The 21,235-nt window shown below is 49.1% G+C and overlaps 1 protein-coding gene across 2 annotated transcripts in view; it reads left to right on the top strand.

Moving 5' to 3' along the window:
• The window catches only part of LIFR (LIF receptor subunit alpha), a 90,725-nt gene that overhangs the window by 49,881 nt on the left and 19,609 nt on the right, over positions 1-21,235 (top strand). For both annotated transcript variants that reach the window (XM_075540956.1, XM_075540957.1), the window contains exons 8-16: positions 289-418; positions 830-999; positions 3,391-3,533; positions 5,423-5,585; positions 9,096-9,166; positions 12,323-12,536; positions 15,215-15,394; positions 18,578-18,679; positions 19,415-19,582. In XM_075540956.1, coding sequence (XP_075397071.1) covers positions 289-418; positions 830-999; positions 3,391-3,533; positions 5,423-5,585; positions 9,096-9,166; positions 12,323-12,536; positions 15,215-15,394; positions 18,578-18,679; positions 19,415-19,582 — 1,341 coding nt within the window. The remainder of the gene's footprint in view (positions 1-288; positions 419-829; positions 1,000-3,390; positions 3,534-5,422; positions 5,586-9,095; positions 9,167-12,322; positions 12,537-15,214; positions 15,395-18,577; positions 18,680-19,414; positions 19,583-21,235) is intronic.

Here is a 21,235-nt window from a genome sequence, read left to right as displayed (position 1 = left end):
TCCGGTTGCTCAGGCCGAGTGGGGTTTCCAAATGAGCTCAAAGTCACTCTGAGCTGTTTTACCGGCATTTCTAAAGAGAGCTCCGATCTGATGTGCTACAGAAAGAACCATCCAGTCTGTGTTGTGCGAAAGCCGCATGCAAACAGTAAATCACGGTGTTTTTAAAGGAAAGTGTGTAACATGTGACGGACATTGAGAAACACACTCTATCATCAGAGGGAAGAACATGTACTCCCGAGGAACCCTGCCTCCTCCCCATCACCACCCCTCTTTATTTTTCACCCTTAGATCCGCCTGACACTCCTAAAAACCTGAGCTGTGAAACGCATGACCTCAAGGAGATCGTGTGCACCTGGAGCCCAGGAAGGCTGACGGGATTGCTGGGCCCCCGGAACACAAGTTACACTTTGTATGAAAGGTGAGGGTCCTTGTGAACGGATGGGAGCATGATGTGCGAACACTCCGGATGTCATTTCTGTTGTGAGGCAGATTTGGGCCAGCCAAGCCTGCGGTATAAGATGGCAGGCTTATCCAGGCCACCTTTAAAATCTACGCAGACTCCATACCTGTTTGAACAGGCCTGCTTGGGAGGACCCTCAAGTACAAAGACGGTTGGTGTCTGGCCAGCGGCCGTGTTTATCGTCATCACTGTGCTCCCCAGACTTAGAACATGTCCTTCTCTGAGTTTGCACTGTACCATCATGAGGAGTACCACTATTAGAAAAAGATTAACTGTTAGCATTTACTCATTCCTCCCCTACCCTTTCCCCACACTGTTTATGTCATGCCATTTTGAGCATATTTTAACATTTTTCCCCTTTCCATGCAGCTTTTCTGGAAAAAATGTTACATTCAAAAGAACTGAAGAGCCCACCAATGAAAGCTATCAGTTAATGTTTCAAATGACTCCAAAACAGGAAATATATAATTTCACTCTGAATGCGCGCAATCCTTTGGGACAAGCAGAATCCACAATTTTAGTCAACATAACTACGCGAGGTAAGCTGCTGTGTAGATCCGTGTCTTAAACACAACTCCAGGAGGTGATAAACCAGCTCGATGTGAATGAAAACTGCTTATAGGGATTTTGTTTAAGCTGGCGATTTCATAGTTATTTCATTTGAATTGTATAAAGTTTATTTAGGAGCTTTAAAATGTGTCATTTCCATTTTTATTTAAAACAAGAATTAGTCATTTTTACAGAAATTGCAAATGTCTCTAACTGGTTCTAGAAAAAGTATTCTTGTCCCACTTTTCAAAATTTTAAGATTTGAAATAATGGTGGACTCCCCGGTGGTTCCCAGAATGCCTTTTCACCCAGCTGGCAGTGTCTTCTATACCTACTGCAGTGTCAGCACTGGGAGAGGGACTGTGGTCAGCACCACTATTTGGACTTTCTGGCCTTACTCAGTTTCCCCGCACATGCATTTTCGGTTTCTCTCTGTATGCATGTGCATATCGTTTTTATGCAGTTCAATCGAAATATAGATCAAATTATGTAATTTGTTCCCATGTGTAGATTTATGTAATGAGATACTCAACAGTTGCAGGGCCACAAAGAGCTTCCTCTTTGATCCATTTGACACTGCTCCCCACACACACGCACACACACACGCACACACACTCTCCTGTCCCTGTCACATGAAGATCGTCATTCTTTATTGTTGAGCTCTTTGAGAATGTTTTGTAAGTGCAGCCATGCAACCCAGATAACTTTTTCTGGTCAGCACTTTCTGCTAAGAGTAACATCTTTGAGACACAGCCAAGGAGTTGAGTTGACAATAGCTTGTTCCTTCCCGTGGCTGCCGGTTTCTGAAAATTCCCCATGCTGTTAACAAAGAGCCAGACCCAGGAATGAAACGTGGTCAATCTCTTGCATTCACTCTCACGGGCACTCCCTGCACCTGACCATGCCAGGCTCCGGAGCAGAAAGAGGCCTTCCTGAGAGACGCAGGCTTGGGGCCAGGGTGGGGGCTCAAGCCAGCGGCCTTGCAGTCACGAGCTTGGCTGCCCCCTGGAGAGCTGGTGACTCGAGCCCATCCCCGCTGTCACGATCCGCCTCTGTGGATCCAACCAAGAAAGACCACAAGGACAGCTCACCAAACGCGTGCTCTGAGATGACCGTGTTGCCTTATTTCTAAGTGGCAGTCACTTTGACGGTCCTTCCTGGCAGTCGGTCAGCTTTACTGTCTCCGGATTTCCCATAAGGCCAGAACGGCTCGCTCTCATCCTCGGGTGGCAGTATCTTCGTGTACTTGTCTGCCTGCTGCCCGTACCGCCTTACTGCCCCCGATGGCTTGCCTCCCACCACTCAGGCGGCCTGAGCACTGCCCGCACCATGACTGACAGTCGCTCCGCTTACCTGTTTGTTTCTTAATCATTTTATTGGGGACTCGTACAACTCTTATCACAATCCATACATACATCCATTGTGTCAAGCACATTTGTACATTTGTTGCCATCATCCTTCTCAAAACATTTGCTTTCTGCTTGAGCCCTTGGTATCAGCTCCTCATTTTTCCCCTCTCTCCCACTCTCCCCTCCCTCGTAAACCCTTGATAATTTATAAATTATTATTATTTTGTCATATCTTACACTGTCCAATGTCTTCCTTCACCCACCTTTCTGTTGTCCGTCCCCCAGGGAGGAAGTTACATGTAGATCCTTGTAATTGGTTCCCCCTTTCCACTCCACCCTCCCGATATCGCCGCTCTCAGCACTGGTGTGTTTTGCCAGTTTTTACCTTAATGGTCCCCAAACCTCAGTTAACTCCCATCTCTACCCTGAGGCCTCCCTTCCCTCACTCGCGTTCCCACTCCTGTCGTAATTACTGTGTGAACCACATATTTGGCCCCTCTGTACACTTACACACTTGTTCGTGTGCTTTCTTTGTTGTGTGTCACTCACCCACATGAAAGAAACGTGTCGGAAAGAATGAAACGGTGTTCCAAAGGCCAGGGCCGAACCTTGAGTGTCGGCACTTCTTGGAAGAAGATATAAATGCTGGCATGATGTTAGCAGGGAGAGCCAGCTTTGTGATCCCACGGATGTTGGTGCTGTCGGCCGCCATCCAGTTGATTCTGAGTCACGGCCACCCTGGTGGCGCAGGAGAACGGCCCCCTGGGGTCTTTGTGGCTGTAGACTTTACAGAGCCGATTGCCAGGGCTTTATCCCGCGAGCCGCCGCATGGGCGTGGACCAGCTTCCCAGTGAGCCACAGGGAGCTAACCAGCCTTCAAGGGGTCCCTACTCTGCAGCACTGGTTACGGTCTTGTGCCAAGAACCTGGGGTACCTCTTGATTTGAGTGATGGTTATTTTTAAACTCATGTTTCGTCACATTAGAAAATGGCATTTTAAAGTCATTATATTTCTGAACAATCATATTTGCAGTTTCTCCCCACACTCCTACTTCATTCAAAGTGAAGGATGCGAACTCCACAGCCGTTACCCTATCTTGGCGCCTACCAGGCAACTTTGCTAAGATTACTCTTTCCTGTCAAATTGAGATTAAAAGTCACTCTGGCCAAGAATTGGTGAGTATGAGTCTTCTGTAAATCTGCCTCGTGTTTATTTTGGGCAAAAACACCAAGGTCTTCACACAGAGTAACATAAAGGGATGGGTGAAAAGTCTTGGCGTCTGTTGCAGTCATTCATTTGGAGCAGGCATGATATAGATCGATGTAACAACAGCCTGGTAGTCAACATGTGTCACTACCAGCACTTACAAAGAGAGGTTCCCAGGTCGAGTACGGTGGCCTACAGCTGGTACTCAGTGCATTTGTGAATGAGTAAGTGGTTTTTGCTGGAACCTTTAGCAGCTGTTAATGAACTAGCCCGCACCAGCGAGTAGCAGTGATCTTTAAAATCGCAGAGTGCAGCAATAGGAGCAAGTAATTATGATAATTGGTCATTATAAGCCACAGCCAGGCATTTTAAATACACGTTAATTATTTAGGTTGGCTTTGACCGTCTTATACTTTGCGAAACCAACCCGAGTCCCGTTGTTGTGGAGTCAATTCAAACTCCCAGTGACGCTAGTGGACAGAGTGCAGCTACTCCCAAAGGAGGCCCCAGGCGGTCATCTCTGGGAGCAGGTGGCCACATCTTTCTTCTACAGGACAGTTGGTGGGTTCAAGCCGCCAGCCTTTCAGTTCACAGCCCAGCACTTTGACCATGGCGCCACCTCGGCTCCTTGTACCCTGTGGTGGGAAGAAGAGTAGTACAATTGAGTGCCCATTGGGAACTGTGCCGGTGACCTGCAGAACATGCATCAAAACTACACATGTGACCCCAAGAGCTGCTTTGTGAAAAGGAGTGAGGACCCGAGCACCTCCCCTAAAATGTATGAACCCTCAGATTTACTTGGAGTTGCTCTGTTTTAATTAAGTAAAGTACTGGTTGAATATTTACGTCACGGTAAGCGCCATCTTGGAGCTCTACCCGCCACGTAGCCACTGCCCTCGAGCCGATTCTGACTCGTGCACAGGGTGCCAAGGCTGTAGGTCTTCACAGGGGCAGGTAGTCTCGTCTTTCTCCCCCAGAGTGGCTGGTGGATTTGAACCATCGACTTTTCGGGCAGCAGTACCATGATTGCCCGACAGTGGCACCAGCACTCTTCCTAAAGCTGTAATCACTCATTGCCATGGAGTCAGCCCTGCTCATATGACCCTGTAGGACAGGAGAGAACGTCTGTGGGTTTCTGACACTGTGACTGTTTGCAGAAGTAGAAAGCCCTACCTTTCTTCCTCAGTGGCTGGCAGTTTCGAACTGCTGTCCTTTCAGATCACAGTCCAAGTCGTAACCACTGTGCACCAGGGCTCTTCCTTAGGGATCTAAGTGGCGTCTCCAGAGAAGCACGAAAGACGATGCCTGCCTCCAAGAAATCTCATTCAAGTATTCACATGAGTAATCAGCTCAGGCCTCAAGGTCATCTCCAACTTCCAGATTATGTGAAGGTCTGTGCTAGCACCCCTCACCAGTGACTTACGATTGAGACGCTCTAAGGCAAAATTTATGAGCGCCTCTGCAGAATTTAAGTGATTGCTATTACGTAGCTCCAATGCTTGGATTAAAAAGATAACCCCACTCTTGCTTCTTGCTATTAGGCAAGCGTACTTGTTCCAACATAGTATGTGAAGTACATTAGAAATAAAATATTACAGTGGATGAACTGGTTTGGGTGCTGTAAGGAAAGGGGTATATTCACACAGTTTGGGGTAAATTTTACCTTTTCATTACATTTTCCACAAACTTTTTGAACCTCCTACTTCTAGTTAAACTGTTGGACTTTCAGTGACTTCATATCACATACTTGAAAATGCTTTCTCTCAAAAACGTGTTTGTAGCATGTAACTATATTCGTGCACCCAGTTTGCATAGTGTATATGTAGGCATACCTATTGATGGATCTGTTTCTTAACAGCGCAATGCCACAATCGCAGGAGTAGACAACTCAAGTTACCTGACTGCCGTGGACAAATTACATCCATACACTAACTATACTTTTCGGATTCGCTGTGCTACGGAAACTCTGTGGAAGTGGAGCAACTGGGCCCCTGAGAAGCAGCACCTAACTCTCGAAGGAAGTGAGTCAACTGAGTGGTTGGGGGCTGGTGGTCACCGAGCATGCAGAGGGTGTGAGAGCCTGGGATGCCAAGGGGGCGTCCCCGAAGAGTCTAAGAGGAGGGGATGGTTAGCTGCGTTGTGTGATGCCTGGTCCCCAAATGTGGTGCAGATAGCGTAGAGGGTGGGTTACAAAGCCTGGGACAAGGCGGGGAATGCCAACCGAATGTGTTACGTGGAAGGCTACTGCTTCTCTGTCCCGTGTGGCTGCAGCGGTTTCAGCGGCTGCCCCGGGAGCCCAGCTTGATCGGCACTGTGGTTACACTGCAGGCTGATTTCCCATGCTCTCTCTAGGTTGCCTTTTCATTGGAAATGCTTCTTATTAAAGGGAACTTAGCAGGTCATTTCTTTGGTACCTAAGCTTGGGGTTCTAAGGAGCCCTGGTGGCGTTGGGCCACTAACCACAGGTGACGGTGATGCGCTGAGCTGCTACCCACAAGGCCCACCGCCAGCCACTCCACACAAGACATACGTGGCTTTGTACGTTCCAAAGTCTTGAGAGTTCCAGAAACCCACAGGGGCAGTTCTGCCTGTCCGAGAGAGTCGCTATGAGTTGGAATTGACTCGATGGCAGTGAGTTGGCTTTTGGGGGAAGCCTAAGACATGAGAGGGGGTGGTAAAAAGAGGTTACACTTTTATATTATACATCAGCCAACATAGGTATAAAATCAGGGACTCCGTTCTTCAAGTGTGTTCATTTCCAAAGACACGATGAGATTCTGCCCTTGAATAGCAACAAAAGCATCAAAAAACCCACAAAACCCCAAAAAGCAGAACAACTCACTGGCATCCAGTTGATGGTGACACAGAGATCTTAGAGGACAGGGTAGAACTGCCACTGTAAATTTCTGAGACCGAAACCCTATGAGAAGAGAAATCCCTGTCTTTCTCCTGTGGAGCAACTTGTGACTTTTGAACTTCAGACCCTGAAGTTAGCAACCCAACATTCTGTGGATCCTCAGAAATGAATCTTACACACAAGTCTACAGCAGACTATTAGTTATTACTGATTTGTAATAACTTTACCCCAATGCTCATTTTCTTAAGACAGCAAACATCTGACAACACGAAGTTCTTGTGTGTCAGAAATTCCAGAGCAGCTTAGCTGGGTGGCTGTGGCTCTAGCCCGGGGTGTCTCCTGGTTGCATTTTGGGGAATGGGTTGGTGCTGGAGGAGCCCTTGTGGAGATGGGTCACTGCATGGCTGTCGGCAGGAGGCCCCAGTCCCTCATGACATGGCAGTTGGCTGCCTGCCGAGAGAGAGAAGAGGCTGTCTCTCACTGCCTGGCCTCAGAAGTGACACACCATCACATCGGCCACCTCCATGGGTCACACAGGGCCCCGGCGTGGATGCCCAATAAGCAAGGTAGGCATGGCTTTACCCTGCTTACTAATCTGTAGCCAACAATGTCTCATCAGTTTCACCATAGGTAGGTCCTCCGCCCCTGTCAGAGATGGTAAGTTTGCAAAGAGCCCTTGAACTTGTGGGAAGGTCCCAGGGGATTGGGAGAGAGACAGATAGATGCCAGCCAGACCTAAAAAGCAGAGTTGTGGTGGTGGCGAAACACTGCGAAGTGGTTTTACTACAGGTTAGTGAATACGGACAAGAAAGCCCCTGCTTACTGGGTAATCCAACAATGTGGGCAGGGACTCCTTGGGGCCTGAGGAGCCTGAGGAGCAGGGGCACAGGGACCACTGGCTACCACAGAAGCGCTTACCTCCATCTAATGAGCTGCTCTCACCAAGAGGAAGCATCTTGTTTATGCCTCATTAAGATGGAGGTGTTGGCTCAGCCCACAAGCAGCTATGGAGCTCACATGATGTGTCGGGAATTGTTCTAATCCCCAGGGATCTATAGCCCTGAATGGAACAGAGCTCTGCCCGTGGGATTGAGAGCATACAGGATCTGAGAGAGAGTTCATGAGTGCCTACGTGCGTGCACGTGCCCACCTCCCCACACCCGGTACCAATGAGGATGAATACCCAGTGGTGGCAAGGTGGGAGGAGGTGGAAGGACTGCAGAGGTAGTGTCCTTAGGAAAGATGACACACGGCATGGAGCTGGGACACAGAAAGGACCTAGGTTAAAACACAGGACTCACTGACAATTCCTACTTGCTCTTTAGTGTTATGCAAATATGCCCTCCCTATGAGATGAATGAGCCAACTTCTCACTCACTGCCTTCAAGTCCTTATAGGCTCAGAGCCTCCCTGTAGGACAGCCGTTCTCAACCTGTGGCTCGCGACCCCTGTGGGGGTCGAATGACCCTTTTACAGGGGTCGCCTAAGACCATCAGAAAACATATTTTTGATGTTCTTAGGAACTAAGTTACCGCTCCTCTATCCATCTCCAAGTGGGTCCAACCACATATGATGAGAGTACCTGGCGTGAAGACTGTTACCCATGCTACACCATGCTTCAAGACAAAATTTCATTTATTTGTAATTAGAAATAAGTATTTCACAATATATAATTACATAGTGATTTTTGTGATTAATCCCTATGCTTTAATTATGTTAAATTTGCAACAATGAAAATACATTCTGCATATCAGATATTTACATGATGAGTCGTAATAGTAGCAAAATTACAGTTATGAAGTAGCAACGAAATAATGTTTCAGAAACCCACAGGGTTTCTGAAATTAACTCTTTATAAGATTAGAAAGCCTCATCTTTCTCCCGTGGAGTGGCTGATGGGATTGAACTGTTGACCTTGTATTTAGCAGCACAACTTGTAACCTCTCTGCCACCAGGGCTCCTTACTAAATAAAGTAAGGCTAAAATAGGAACTGTACACATCCATGTCATCATCCTCCATACTGACTGGTCCTAAAGACACACTTCTACCCTGGGAGCACCTTGAATGAAGAGTTGAAGTATTGGCCACATGGTTTACTTTAGTCGGTGGGGGTTTTTGGCAGAGACAGAGAAAATTTGGAGTCTGAGGCAGCTGCCCTTGGTATGTCTGAGGGACAGCAAGAAGCCCATGTGTGGCAATGGCCTACCTGAGTAACGAAGAGGTAAGAGAACACGAGGTGATTTTAACCCATTCTAAAAAGAAGAAAAAACCCAAACTCACTGCCACCAAGTCAATTCTGCCTCAGAGCGACCCTCTACTCTAGCACAGTGTACACCTGCTCCCGTTGACGCTATAGAACGCCCTGTCTCCGTAGAGTGGCGGTGGTTTCATCCGCTGACTTTGTGGGTAGCAGCCCAACTCGAAACCACCGCATCCCCAGAGCTTGGACACTCAGCCTAAGGCTCTTGTATTTTTATCCGTTGAAAGCTCAGCTTTTCTGTTCGCTTGCTTTTCAAATGGAAGGCACGAAACACCTTCCACTTTTACTGAGGATTTACGGATGTCACAGAAAAAAACAACACGTGTTTTCGGCCCCGCTTTCTTAATTGTTAATATCATCAGTAGACCTGCGGTTGTCATCTTCAAATACTAACTTTTAAATCTCCTTCCTAGTTCCTTCAAAGGGACCAGATACTTGGAGAGAGTGGAGTTCTGATGGGAAAAATTTAATAATCTATTGGAAGGTAAGGGATTTTTCCTTGAACAATTAGATGACTGAAGTGCTGCGCTGTGTTTGATCCGTTATCACAGAGCCATGATTGCCTTCCATGTCTTAAATGATTGCAAGACCCCAGCTTGGGTTTAAACCCGCTCATTCCCGTCAACTGCTGAGTGGCCACGATGGTCTTCAGTTGGGACGGTTCGTCTCAGAGCCGCGCGTCCCTCACTTTGACTTTCCAGGGTTGGCAAAGCATCCGACTGTGTAATGAATCCCACCCTCTCGCTTCGTCACACCCAGCCTGGATCTGCAAGTTAGAGTCCCCCAAGGCTGGGACACCCTCCGACTGTAAGTTGGGTGTAATTGTTTCCTTTAAGTGAACTGCACTGTTCACTCAGGTTGCTTGGTTGATAGACCTTCTTAGATAGAGACGTGGATTGTACGACAGTTTCAGCGCTTTCTCTGCCAGAGGAGTCCTTTTTTGTTGTGAGCGTTTTGCTCTCTTGTTTTTGAACACTAGAAGCATGCAGCCGCCTTCTACATCAGCTGTTACAACGATTTTATTTTTAGCTTACAGTGGTAGAAATATACTTAGCAGAGCACACGCCATCTCACCATTTCCAGTAAGTACACTGACTACTTTGTTCAAGTTGAACAGCCGCTCTCACTCGGTGTCCTTTCCCATGTGTTCCCATCACCTTTAACATGCACTCAGTTCCGCTGAGCAAAAGGCTCTTGTTCCCACTCCTCCCACCCGCTCACCTCGAAGACCCTTTGATGGCTCTGTTGTTCGTGAGGCAGTGGTCTTCTTCTTCCCACTCAGCATGTTTTCAAGGTTTCCCTGGGGCACCCGTACAAACCCACTGCCATCGAGATGGCTCTAACTCGTGGCGACCCTCTATAGGGCTTCCGAGGCTGTGGGCCTTTATGGGAATGGGCAGGCTCATCCTGTGAAGTGGGTGGTGGGCTGGGTCTGCCAACCTGCTGTCCGTGGTCCCCCAGCTACCCACTCTGTTGTGGCATGCTTAGGCTGCATAGCACTTCCTTTGTCTTCTGGCTGGGTTAGGTCAAATTGCTTAAGAGCAGTCATAATTTGATTTTTTTAAATTGGTGACTTCTGTTCCTGAAAGTAACATGTCATTTTTACAAAAAGCTGACATCCATGGAGCTTTGGGTAAAATAGCATCTGTATGCAAGTTTGGGGGATTCCCTCCACTTTGAAGCTGGCTGTAAATGCCTGTCACTACTCTCTCTCTCTTTCTCTCTCGACTAGAAACCCCCTGGCTGCCCCAAGTGCCTGTCAGATAGCTAGATAATTTGAGGGGCAAGTACACAGTTCCTTCCATATGGAGAAAGTTTGCAATGATGATGAATTTCATTGGAATATTATTTAACCGAAATGATTGTTTCACCAAGAATTTAACACACTGAGTGATTCGCATGCTAACTTCAGGAGGATGATGGTGATGTCATAGGCTGGAAGGCTTTGGCTGTTTTGAGGGTGCTGGGCTTTGTTTGTTTTTTAAATGTGTGCCACGGGAATAACCGAGCAGATTCCAGTAGGTGACTGACCTCACAGGGAGGGGTCAGGAGAGAGAGAGGTCACAACGAAAGGCGGAGCTCTGAGTAGCAGGCAGAGGGGAGGATGCAGGGTGGAGAGGGCCGAAGCTGGAAAGGGCCAAGGCTGGAACCCTGGGCGATGGAGGAAGAGGAGCCCGCAGACAGGCGATAGGGAGACTAAAGCAAGAGGGTGCTTCAGGAGTCAGCTCGGAAGACGGACACATGCCCACGAGAGCAGGACCACTGGTCATTCGATGCCTTCATTGGAGGAGGGTTTTCAAAACAGTGCTCATGCCTATGTCAGTCTGGGCCAGAGGAACTTGTGTGCCACGTGTCCACTGAGCCGAGATTTTGAAAGATTTAGCTTTCTAAAGGGAGAAGTTCGAATGCTCCTTTTCCTTGTTTGCAGTAAGTCAGCTTTTAGCCATTCCTACTTAAACCAAGCCAAACCATGAGAAAAGTGAGGACAAGCCCTGGTGGGGGATTATGAGATGTGTTGGACTGTTAACCACAAGGTCAGCAGTACAAAGGCACCAGCCACTCTGCAGGAGAAAGATGAGGCTGTCTGCTTCCAGAAAGGTTTGCAGCTCCTGAATGGCGGTGAATGTTTTGTTTTAACTATGAAAAGTGTAGCACCAAAAGGTTCGGCAAAATTATACTTAAATCTGGGGACATGGGTCAACAAAAACTCTATGTAAACAAGAAACAAGTAGGTAATTGGATTTTAAAAAGTTACATGAAATATAAATCCACTAAGATGGATGGAAATATGGATAAGCGTGCATTATATAAAAACAAAAATAGGATATAAAATTAGTCTTGTGTGATTAGAGCAGATATTATACAAAAAAACCTACATTTAGAAAAGCAACTTAGAGAACACCGTCTCATGGCAGCTGTATTTAAGAGGTATGGCAACAGGAGATTTTACCTGTTTTCTCTGAACTTTTGATTATTTTCGATATTACTTTAAAATATACCACTTTCAAAATGAGAAAACAAAAGTTAAAGAGAATAGCCATAACTTGGTCATATTTTTGTTTGTTACTTTGGTAAGGAAAACTTTTTTGCTTTTTCTTCTTCTGAAAAGCGAGATGAGCTTTAGTTTTTGTATGACAGGCTTCATGGGGTTGGTGTTCAATGACCCTGTTAGATGCTGATTTCACTTTTCAGTGAACTACTTGAACCCCCCCCCCCCCCCCCCGGATGCCCGGCCACATACAACAAGTGGGCATTTCCCTCTCTCTCACATCCCCAGTCTGCTCAGGTCACAGCGCCAGTAGCCGTGTGTGGTTCCAACACCTGGCAACCCCACCAGTGTAGGGTAGAGAGCTGTGGGCCAAGTGGTGTTCAGTGGCTGTTTTTTAGGCGTAGATTGCCTGGCCTTTCTTCTGAGGCACCTCCTAGACTGACAGCATTTCCACCAGCAGTTGAGTGCATTGACGGTTCACATCACTCCCTCTGGAACACCGTCCAGGTCACAGTGCCACACGGGTAGCAATTCTCACGCTGCCTTGTTACTGCTGCGGTGGTACTCAGTTTATGTTTGGTTTTCTGCCTGTTCACCCTGGCACTTCGTGCAGGTTCATTATAACGGGGTCTGTGGTTCTGTTTTCCATAGCCTTTATCCATGAGCGAAGCGAATGGAAGAATACTTTCCTACAACGTTTCATGCTCATCGAAGGAGGAAATCCTGTCCCTTTCTGAGATTCCCGATCGCCAACACCGAGCAGAAATACAGCTGGACAGAAACGACTACGTCATCAGTGTGGTGGCACAAAACTCTGTTGGCTCGTCCCCGCCTTCCAAGATCGCGAGCACGGAGATTCCTAATGGTGAGCCCCGGGGTTTCTGTAGCAAATGGGAGCCAGACACTGCAGTGAGAGGTTTGGAAGGTGAGGGCACTGTGTGGTGTCAGCAATCTCCTGATCTCCCCCGCTGCTGCTGACAGGCCCAGAGGCACAAGCGGGTTACTGTCTGGTGTTCTGTTGACAGAGAGCAGCTGCCCTGATGGGTAACGTACAGAGTGTCTCCATTACCAAACACAAAACAAAACTCAGACTCGCTGTCATTGAGTTGATGCTGATGCATAGCAACCCGATAGGACAGGGTAGAACTGCCCCTGTGGAGTTCCCCAGACTGTAACTCTATGGGAGTTGTTCCTGTGGAGTGGCTGGTGGTTTCAAACCTCCGAACCTTGCTGTTAGCAGCCCAGTGCGTAAGCACTACGCCACCAGGGTGCCCTTCCCCTTTACGTTATCACCTAATGTTAGAGGTTGGCCAGGGCAGATGCTACTCAAAGAACTCTTTCACTGGTTTATTCAAACACCGCTGTGAGTCAGCGCTTCGAGAGTCGATGTGCTTACGCTGTGTCAGGTGATTTCGACAACTGTCAGGAAAAGAGACTTTAAATGGGACCTTTATTCTAAGAAATTCTTTACTAATAAAGACATCCTTCCAACATTCTAAATTAAGTCCAAAGTAAACTTAAAATAACAAATGTTGGTGTCACTTATAAAAAGCGTGCCTTCCTGTGAATTTTATGGATTACCTCCTCAACATCTCTCTCTGTGGACTTCTGAGTCATGAGTCTTAAATAGCCATTTCCTCCTCCCTGGAGCCTTACCCCGTCCACCTCCCCCGCCTGGCTGTTCGGTCCCAATATGGGAGCACTTTCCTAAATCAACACTCGCTCCAAGGGGAAGAAAAATTGGTTAGCTAGAGCCCTCTAGGTAGCTGCCTCGTCAGCTCTTGGGTGAGGCAGTTCCTTCTGGCATGTTACAGGGCTGGCTCTCGGCTGCGCTTCTGCTGGCTGCAGGGAGATTGAGTAGACAGCACAGTGTATCTCAGAGGCAGAGGCAGGATGCTGACCCAGCACCCCCGGAGCAGTGCATGCTGGGAGAGGGCTCCATGGCTATGATGTAGCAGACACGGCGGGGGGGGGGGGGAAGGGGGTGAGGGTTAGAGCAAAGCCCATAGCTTCTCTCCATTGTAGACTGGCCGAAGAAGAATGTGACCAGGAGGAGGGCATAGAAATGAGGTATTCTAGGACTTTCACAAGGGTAGGCACGAGCCCTGTTGCTGCCATTCTGTTCAAGAACCATTTCACCTCAGTGCTATCTAGTCAGGGCTGGCTCGCAGTATGCCCACAGGGCAGGCGTCCGAGGCTGTAAGTCTGTACTGGAGCCAAAGGCATCATCTTTCTCCTGCTGACTGGCTGATGGTTTCGAGCTGCTGACCTTGCAGTTAGCAGGCTGACACTGATGCACTATGCTACCTGGGCTTCTTTCAAGACCTGCATAACCGTACTTTTCCATGGGTCTTTTGGAAGACAGCAATTTGGAGACGGTCCGGGGGAACTGGTCGTCAGCTTTCTGACCTTCTCCTAAGCCCGGAGCAAATCACTGTGCCTTGAGGTCTCTCAGGGCTCAGGTTCTGCAGCCTCAGTGCACGCTCACCTGATGCGGTTTTAACCATCTTGAGCCAAAGAGCACTTATGTCCAGTCTTCTGCATTCTAAGTCAAATAGTTGAATTTCTTCCCATCGTAGTTGGTTTATAAACGTAAATTCTGCTAAAAAACAAAAAACCTTGTCAGCATTCAACTTACTGAGCCCTTGTAAATAAATATAATTCCCTTATGGAAATTGGGCCTTTCCTTCTGCTGCTGTGGGAAATTTCCCTTCCTTTGGGCCACGCTTCTCACTGCCGGCCTGGGCCTCACTAATGGCCTTGGCTGAGAGCTGGCCGGAAGGGAGGACAAAGCTCACCACAGGCCCAGCTTCCTTCGGCTTCCCGGCAGCCTCTCCACAGTAGCGTTGCCCAGGAACCTGAGACCGGCTGCTGTGGACTCTTTCTCTCTTGGTGCTGCCCACATGGGTCCCACCCGACAGCTGTCCTGAGTCTTAGCACTTCACCTCCTCCCCACCCTGTCTCGTGGCCACCCAGAATCCCCCTCAGCCCGCCTCTGGGGTGGGACTTTTCCTTAAAAGAAAGAGGAGGCAGGGCTGGTGGACCCGTGGACCCACCATTCATTGCTGCATGCCTGATGGCCGAACCCTGAGCCAGGTGCTGGGCTGGCCAGCAAAGTGCCTGTGCTCCGAGAGGGTGGGTAGAGGAGCCTGACTGCCCGCTGGGTCGGTCTCAGCAGCCACCTGCTGCCCCTTCCTCCCTTCAACCCGGCACAGTGCCTTGGCCCCATCTTGATCTTGATCTCCCTGGCCTCCCCCTAACACCTCACCAGCAGACCCTTCGGTGCCTTTCGATTGTTTTGTCCAACCGCTGAGAAAGTGGCCTTTGAACAACCTGCATGTCTTACTCGCAGTGTCCAGGTCATGGCCGTGACAGCAGTGGTTGTCATCCTCTTTGCTCAGAGGGTGCTCTCGGCTGAGTCCCACTTCAACGCGCTTATCACAAGAGAACTTTCACAACGCTGGCCCAGTGTCCCGACGTAGGCCTTTGACCCTCCACTGGGTTTCTTCCATCTCACTGCCATCTCCCTCTTTCTCCTTGAAGATGACCTCAAGGTCGAGCAGGCTGTCCGGATGGGTAAAGGGATTTTCCTCCGTTGGAATCATGACCCCAACATGACCTGTGACTACGTGATTAAGTGGTGCAATTCATCCCGGCCGGGACCCTGCCTGATGGACTGGAAAAAGGTGCCTTCCGACCGCACCGAAGCCATCATAGAGTCCGGTAAGGGGACTTCAGGCAGCTGCTCGGGTTCCCGGAACAGTTACTGGAAAAGAGCAGAGCCTGGGGCACTGAGAGCATCCACCTCCTTCCCCCGGGGCGGGAGTGGACCAGTTCTCACTGGTCCCCCAGAAAAGTCTGCCGTTCCTACTGGCGTGGGCAGGCAAGGGCTCCTGCCTTTTGCTCTGGCAAGTCCTCATGTAGGAATTCCCATGGAGAACCCGGCAGAGAGCCACTCAGACGGTCACCACAACGTCGTTTATGATCCTGACATTTGACAGTGGCCAAGACCAGAAAATGGGCAAACGATGGCACGTCGATAAAATGGACTGTGAAATGGAGTTATCGGTGGTGCCCGTGAGGAAGCCAGTCACCAACTGTCCAATGCGGGCTCACTCACAGCCCTTTACCAGGGTACGCAGGACCCGGGTGGCTGAGGTCAGGGGCTTGGTCCCGTTATTGTGCTCCCTGGTGTGGCACGGGGGCATCCCCATGGCAGTGGGGGCAGTGTCAGGTGCGTCATGCATTCCCAGTGGCTGGTGAGCCGGAGAACCTTGAAAGACGGCTGCCCCTGGTAAGATGCAGCCTGAGGAAGCTTAGCATGGAGGGGAGCGTGGTAACTAGTCTGAACCAGCTTCGTGCTCTCGCAGTAGAGCCTGCTTCTTGCGCTCTCCTTCCTGCATGCGCTCGTCCCTCTTGCCCCTGGAGCTCTGGGCCAGAGGGCCTTTCCTGTCCTCAGGAGAGGTACTGTCCACACTTGGTGTATTCTAAAAGGGGCATAGGAATGGGGGTGACCTCGGACCTCCCCTGACTCAAAAGAATCAAGCTCATCAGCCCCAGACTGATTCCTGTGGGGGCAGAGTCAGACACGCCTCTACCCCCCGACCTTCTTTACCAGCTCCTGCACCAACCCACCCTCCCACGGCACAATTTCTGAACTGGGTAAGAAAATTCTTTGCCATGGCCTCAGACAACTCACAGACAATATTTGCAATTATGAGGTTTATTAAAGTTAACATGTTAAGATTCAGGCTCAGAAATGCTCAGGATACATTCTCTTTTGGTAGGACAGCCCCTTTCCAGCTGTGCCCTCTCTGGCTCTCGGCTTCTCAAACATCCAGCTGTTAGGCCTCTGCGCTTGGGCAGTGTTATGAATCTCTTTTAGAGATGCTGATAAATGCCCAAAGGACACTCAAGTTCCAGCGCCTTGGGTCTGAAAATCGAACTCCCCAATTAAGTGTCTGGAGGTGCCCCACTCTGCAAGGGAGCTTCCTGGCTGAAGGCACTCAGCTTTCCTTATTCTGTCTCAGGTCCTGGCTTCTGGCTCTGCCAAGCTGCTGCCACTCCTGCTACTTCCCCAGCATCACTGCTTTCTGTCGCTACACTGAGGAGGTTCAATGCACGGGGCATCTCGGGGTCCAAAGGACACACTCCACTGCTGGCTCTTATTTCTTTATAGTAGTGAGATCCATCCTCCTGCTTCAACGGTTTATTTTAAACCCAGATGATTGCAAATTGACCAGCCCCTTCCTTGGCGTTTCCAGTTTTTACAATCACAGTGAACCCAATTAACCCCTCGTAGCTGAATCATATAACTTATCAGCAGCCTCCTCCACTGCTTCCTGCCCAGGCCCATCAGGAGAATGTCATTTGGCAGGCATTGCAAAGACTGGCTGGAAGAGCCTTTCTGAAGTAGCTCACGCACTGCAAGCATACACTCGGATAACACAAGCGTGCCTGCCCCCGAGGGGCCAGCATGCTAGAGCAGCCTCTTAATATTGCTTTAGTACTTCCCAGCAGATGGCACACGTTTAAGGAAATAGAAAAGTCTCTGCAGGTTTCTTGGATAGGTGGTTTTTGAAGCTGCGCATCTCACTTAGTGCCTGGAGATCCCTGGTATGCTCTGGGCCTGATGAGGGGAGAGCAAGTGCTGAAGCCACACCGGGTAACTATGTTCTGCAAATTACTGTGTATGTGGTTCCTCACCCTTAAGCTGCATCTTGTTCCTAGAAACTTGTTGTTAGGTGCTGTCGAGTACCCATAGGGGCCCTTTGCCAACAGGAGGAAACACTGCCCAGTCCTGTACCATCCTCGCAGTCATGGGCGGGGGTGTGAGCCATGGGGTCGGTCCAGCTCATTGAGGGTCTTCTTCTTTTTCCCTGATGTGCCCCCAAGTAGGATGTCCTTTCCTAGGGACTACTTCCTCGGATCACGTGTCCAAAGTCCGTGAGATTAAAGCTCACCATCCTCGCTTCGAAGGAACATTCTGGCTGTACCTGTACCCGCAGGAATCTTCATAGCAGTCCCGAGTGTGCCTCCCCTCCCTCCCTTCCGCGTCTCTGAGCCACAGGCCTTGCTTTGGCCAGCTCTGTGTCCCCAACACCTCACACACTTCATGGGACAAGGAGGAGGGCTTTCAGAAAGGCATTCTGAATTGCAGTTCAGGTCCTGCCCGACCTTGTGTGTCTTCCTGAGTGAGCTGCCAGCCCTGGGCACTAGGTGGGGCACTTTGAGGAGAACCTGGGTCTGTCTGAAGCACGTGGTAAGGCAGGGCAAGGGGAGCGGAAATGGATTTCTCCAGCCCAGAGCTAACAGTCTTACAACCTCCCGATGGGACCGGGCATGGGCAAGCAAGCTGGCCCTAGATTAAGTCTGGGGAAAAGGTGCCTTTGCTTGATTTTAAAGAACAGAATATAAGACTTGATCAGCCCCACCCCTACCCAGCACTTAGAGGCAAGTTAGAATACTGTACCTTTTATTGTGGTAGAAGTTGAAGCTGGTTCTTAAATTTTTGTTTAGTTGATTTTTTTGTGTTTCCCCACCTTGAAAATACAGTTGTTTTCATTTTATAATTTCATCCATTTGGAAATTAGCTCTGATCATTAAAACAACAAAACCAAACCCAAGCCCCTTGAGGTCCAGCTGATTCTGACCTCCGGAGACCCACCCTGAAGGACAGGATAGAACTGAACCCCAGTTTCCAAGGACACACAAAGCCATCTCTCTCAGCTCAGCTAGTGGTTTTGAACAACTGACCTTTCAGACAGCGACCAAGAGCTGCACCTATATGGTACCAGGGCTCCTTTGAAAGCATCAAGAAGTTTTTGTATCTATAGTCGAGAGTTTTTCAGCGGAGGCCGCGGTCCTGTGTGTTTAGCAGCATGTCCTGATTGTGTTCCCCTGCAGCTCAGTTCCGGCCTGGCGTGAGGTACCGTTTCTTCCTCTACGGATGCGCACATCAAGGCTATCGGCTGCTGCGCTCTGTGATCGGGTACATAGAAGAACTGGGTACGTTCCGCGGGCACACTCACTGTAATTTAGAGTTTATGAGGACAGCGCGGGAGAAACTAGAAATCAGCACCAACAGTAAGATTGGATTTTGAAAATAGGTTGCATTCTTGATTATAATGTTTGGTTCAGGAAGGAAAAAAAGTCATGGTTAAAGAACATTTAAAGGTGTTTACTCATGCTCTGCTTTTACTGTCTCTTTTACGATCCAACCGTAACCAACTCTTGTTTGTCAGCTAAGGAAATGAAAGTTTAGCTTGGACGTGAAAGACTCCAGCCTGAGCACCCCCTTCTTCCTCGGCTCTGCACCAGCGGGCAGGGCACGGCACCGAGGGCTGCTTGGATCTCGTTGGATCGTGCTTTCACACTGGCACGCTGTCTGCTTTCCAAGAAGCGTATTTTGTCTCAGAGTTGTATTCTAGCTTCCACTTTTGTTCCCGTGTACGTCGGCTGTGCCTAGGCTGTGCCCCTGCCAGTGTTTGCGATCCTCTTGTGAAAACCTATGGTTACACAGAGAATAGCCTTTTAAGCCAAGCTTAGCAATTGGGAGCGGGGATTGTGGAGCGGGAGCTTCAAACAGTTTCTGGAAAAGGGTCCTGAGAGGGTAATGGCATTTTCCCATGGACTTTTTGAGCCCCTTTTTTTATTTTCGAGGCTAGCCATCTTCCAAGACAGGAGTGACTTACTCTGTGCCAGTAACCGAACCCTTAGCAGCTGGTCTCTCTCCGTTGACAGCTCCAGTTGTCGCCCCAAACTTCACTGTTGAAGATACGTCTGCAGATTCGATACTCGTGAAATGGGAAGACATTCCCGTGGAAGAGCTTAGAGGCTTTTTAAGAGGCTACGTATTCTATTTTGGGAAAGGCGAGCAAGGCACCTCCAAGATGAGAGGCTTGGAGTCAGGTACGTGAATTCGCGGCCGAGCGGGAAAAACATTTGTGGGGAGAATGCCTCACAAACCAAAAGAACGAGAAAAAGAAGAAAGTGCTGATGGAGAGCTGAATACTGGTTTCCAACACTGTGACCGTCAGGGAAATGAAAATGCAGTTGTCATGTGAATATGAGTGTTTAAAGATTTTGCCACATGCTCAAGGGCTCTGGACTTTGAAAAAAATTTTAAACCATTTCTTTTGAAAGAGTTTGATTATAAGCTCTCAGAGAAAAGGGACACCATCACCCCCCAACCCTCATCGACCCCCGTCTGCCCCAAACCTTGCATGAGCTTACTGTGCTGCAGCGTATAAAGATCATTATAAAACGCAGTGAGTCTGTCTTCTCCTCAGAGTGTCGGTTGTTAAAGAGCCACCCGCACAGCTAGTGTCCTTGTTAGGCCTGGCCCGCGAGAAATGGACTTGTTTGGGAACATGCAGATCCATTAAAGCTCACAACATTCAGTGAGTTTTCTGGCAGTTCCAACCGGTTCATTCCAGTTTGATTCTTGTCCCCCTCCTCCCGGTGAAGAATTTGCATTTCCATCTCACTTATAGGCTCTAAACCCACACCTTCATAAGATCCCAGGGGATACGAGTACACAGCACTGGCTTGGACTCAGGAGACTGCGGGGAAGCTTGCTCAAGTGTAGCTGCTGCCTCAGTACATCAGGCGGAGAGGGGGATTTCACTCTGAATTCCGGATTGATTGGCCTCAGTCCAGAGACCTTAGCAAATTCCCAGATTTACTGAAACAATTGTTTATACAGATCTCTTAACTCCTTCCCCAATTAAATTTTTGTTAGGAGCCATGTTTTTGACCCACAAACATACAAAACACACGCTTACCATCTCTTCAACTTGAAAGGCTCCCTCTCCCTCCGTGACCCCTCTTTGGCAAGAAGCGGTTTCAATTATTTAATGGCTGTCTGGCAAGTAGAATGCCCCCGAGCCGCCCGGAGATGCTTACGGAGCACGAGCTAACCCATGTCCCCAGAGGAGCAGTTCATCGGATGGATGCGTGCCTCACCCAGATCACTGTGTGCTGAGTCTCAGCAGCCTTCACAGTTGCCTTCGGATGAGCAACACCTTGATATCAGATTCTCTCAGCTCTCAGAGTCTGGTGTAATTTTCCTCAAGCACTCAGCAATTTCACACTCGAACCAGTTGCAGTGTGTGAGCATCTGAACTTCCAGTTACTCATGGCGGATTGGTCCCACATGCTTATTTCCACTCCCAAAATGTTACCAAAATTAGTGTCAAGAAGAGAAAAATGCACTGGGCGACAGGCAGGTGGGCGGGCGGGTGCGGAGAGGCGAGAGCGCAGTGCACAGAGGATTCATGAATGCGGGCTGAGGCTGAAGTGCATGCAGAGTGCAGGACAGTGAGACCTACGTGTGGATGGCGGACGGGCGAGTCCCAGTGAGGCGGGTTGTGGCTCGCCATGCAGAACCAGGCCTGGGTGCCAGATGGCTAGCAATCATAAAACCAGAAAAACAACCCCCACCATCAAGGTGATACCAACTTCTGGTGATCCTGGAGGGGAGGGTAGAACGGCAACTTTGAGTTTGAGATGATACATCTTCACGAAGGTAGAAAGCCTCAGTTTCAACCCCTCGGTGGGCCT

The sequence above is a fragment of the Tenrec ecaudatus genome, chromosome 2 (genome assembly GCF_050624435.1).
Source record: "Tenrec ecaudatus isolate mTenEca1 chromosome 2, mTenEca1.hap1, whole genome shotgun sequence".
In the NCBI taxonomy this organism is placed as follows: domain Eukaryota; kingdom Metazoa; phylum Chordata; class Mammalia; order Afrosoricida; family Tenrecidae; genus Tenrec; species Tenrec ecaudatus.
The sequence above is the reverse complement of the archived record's forward strand: the minus strand, read 5'-3'. Positions and strand labels throughout refer to the sequence as shown.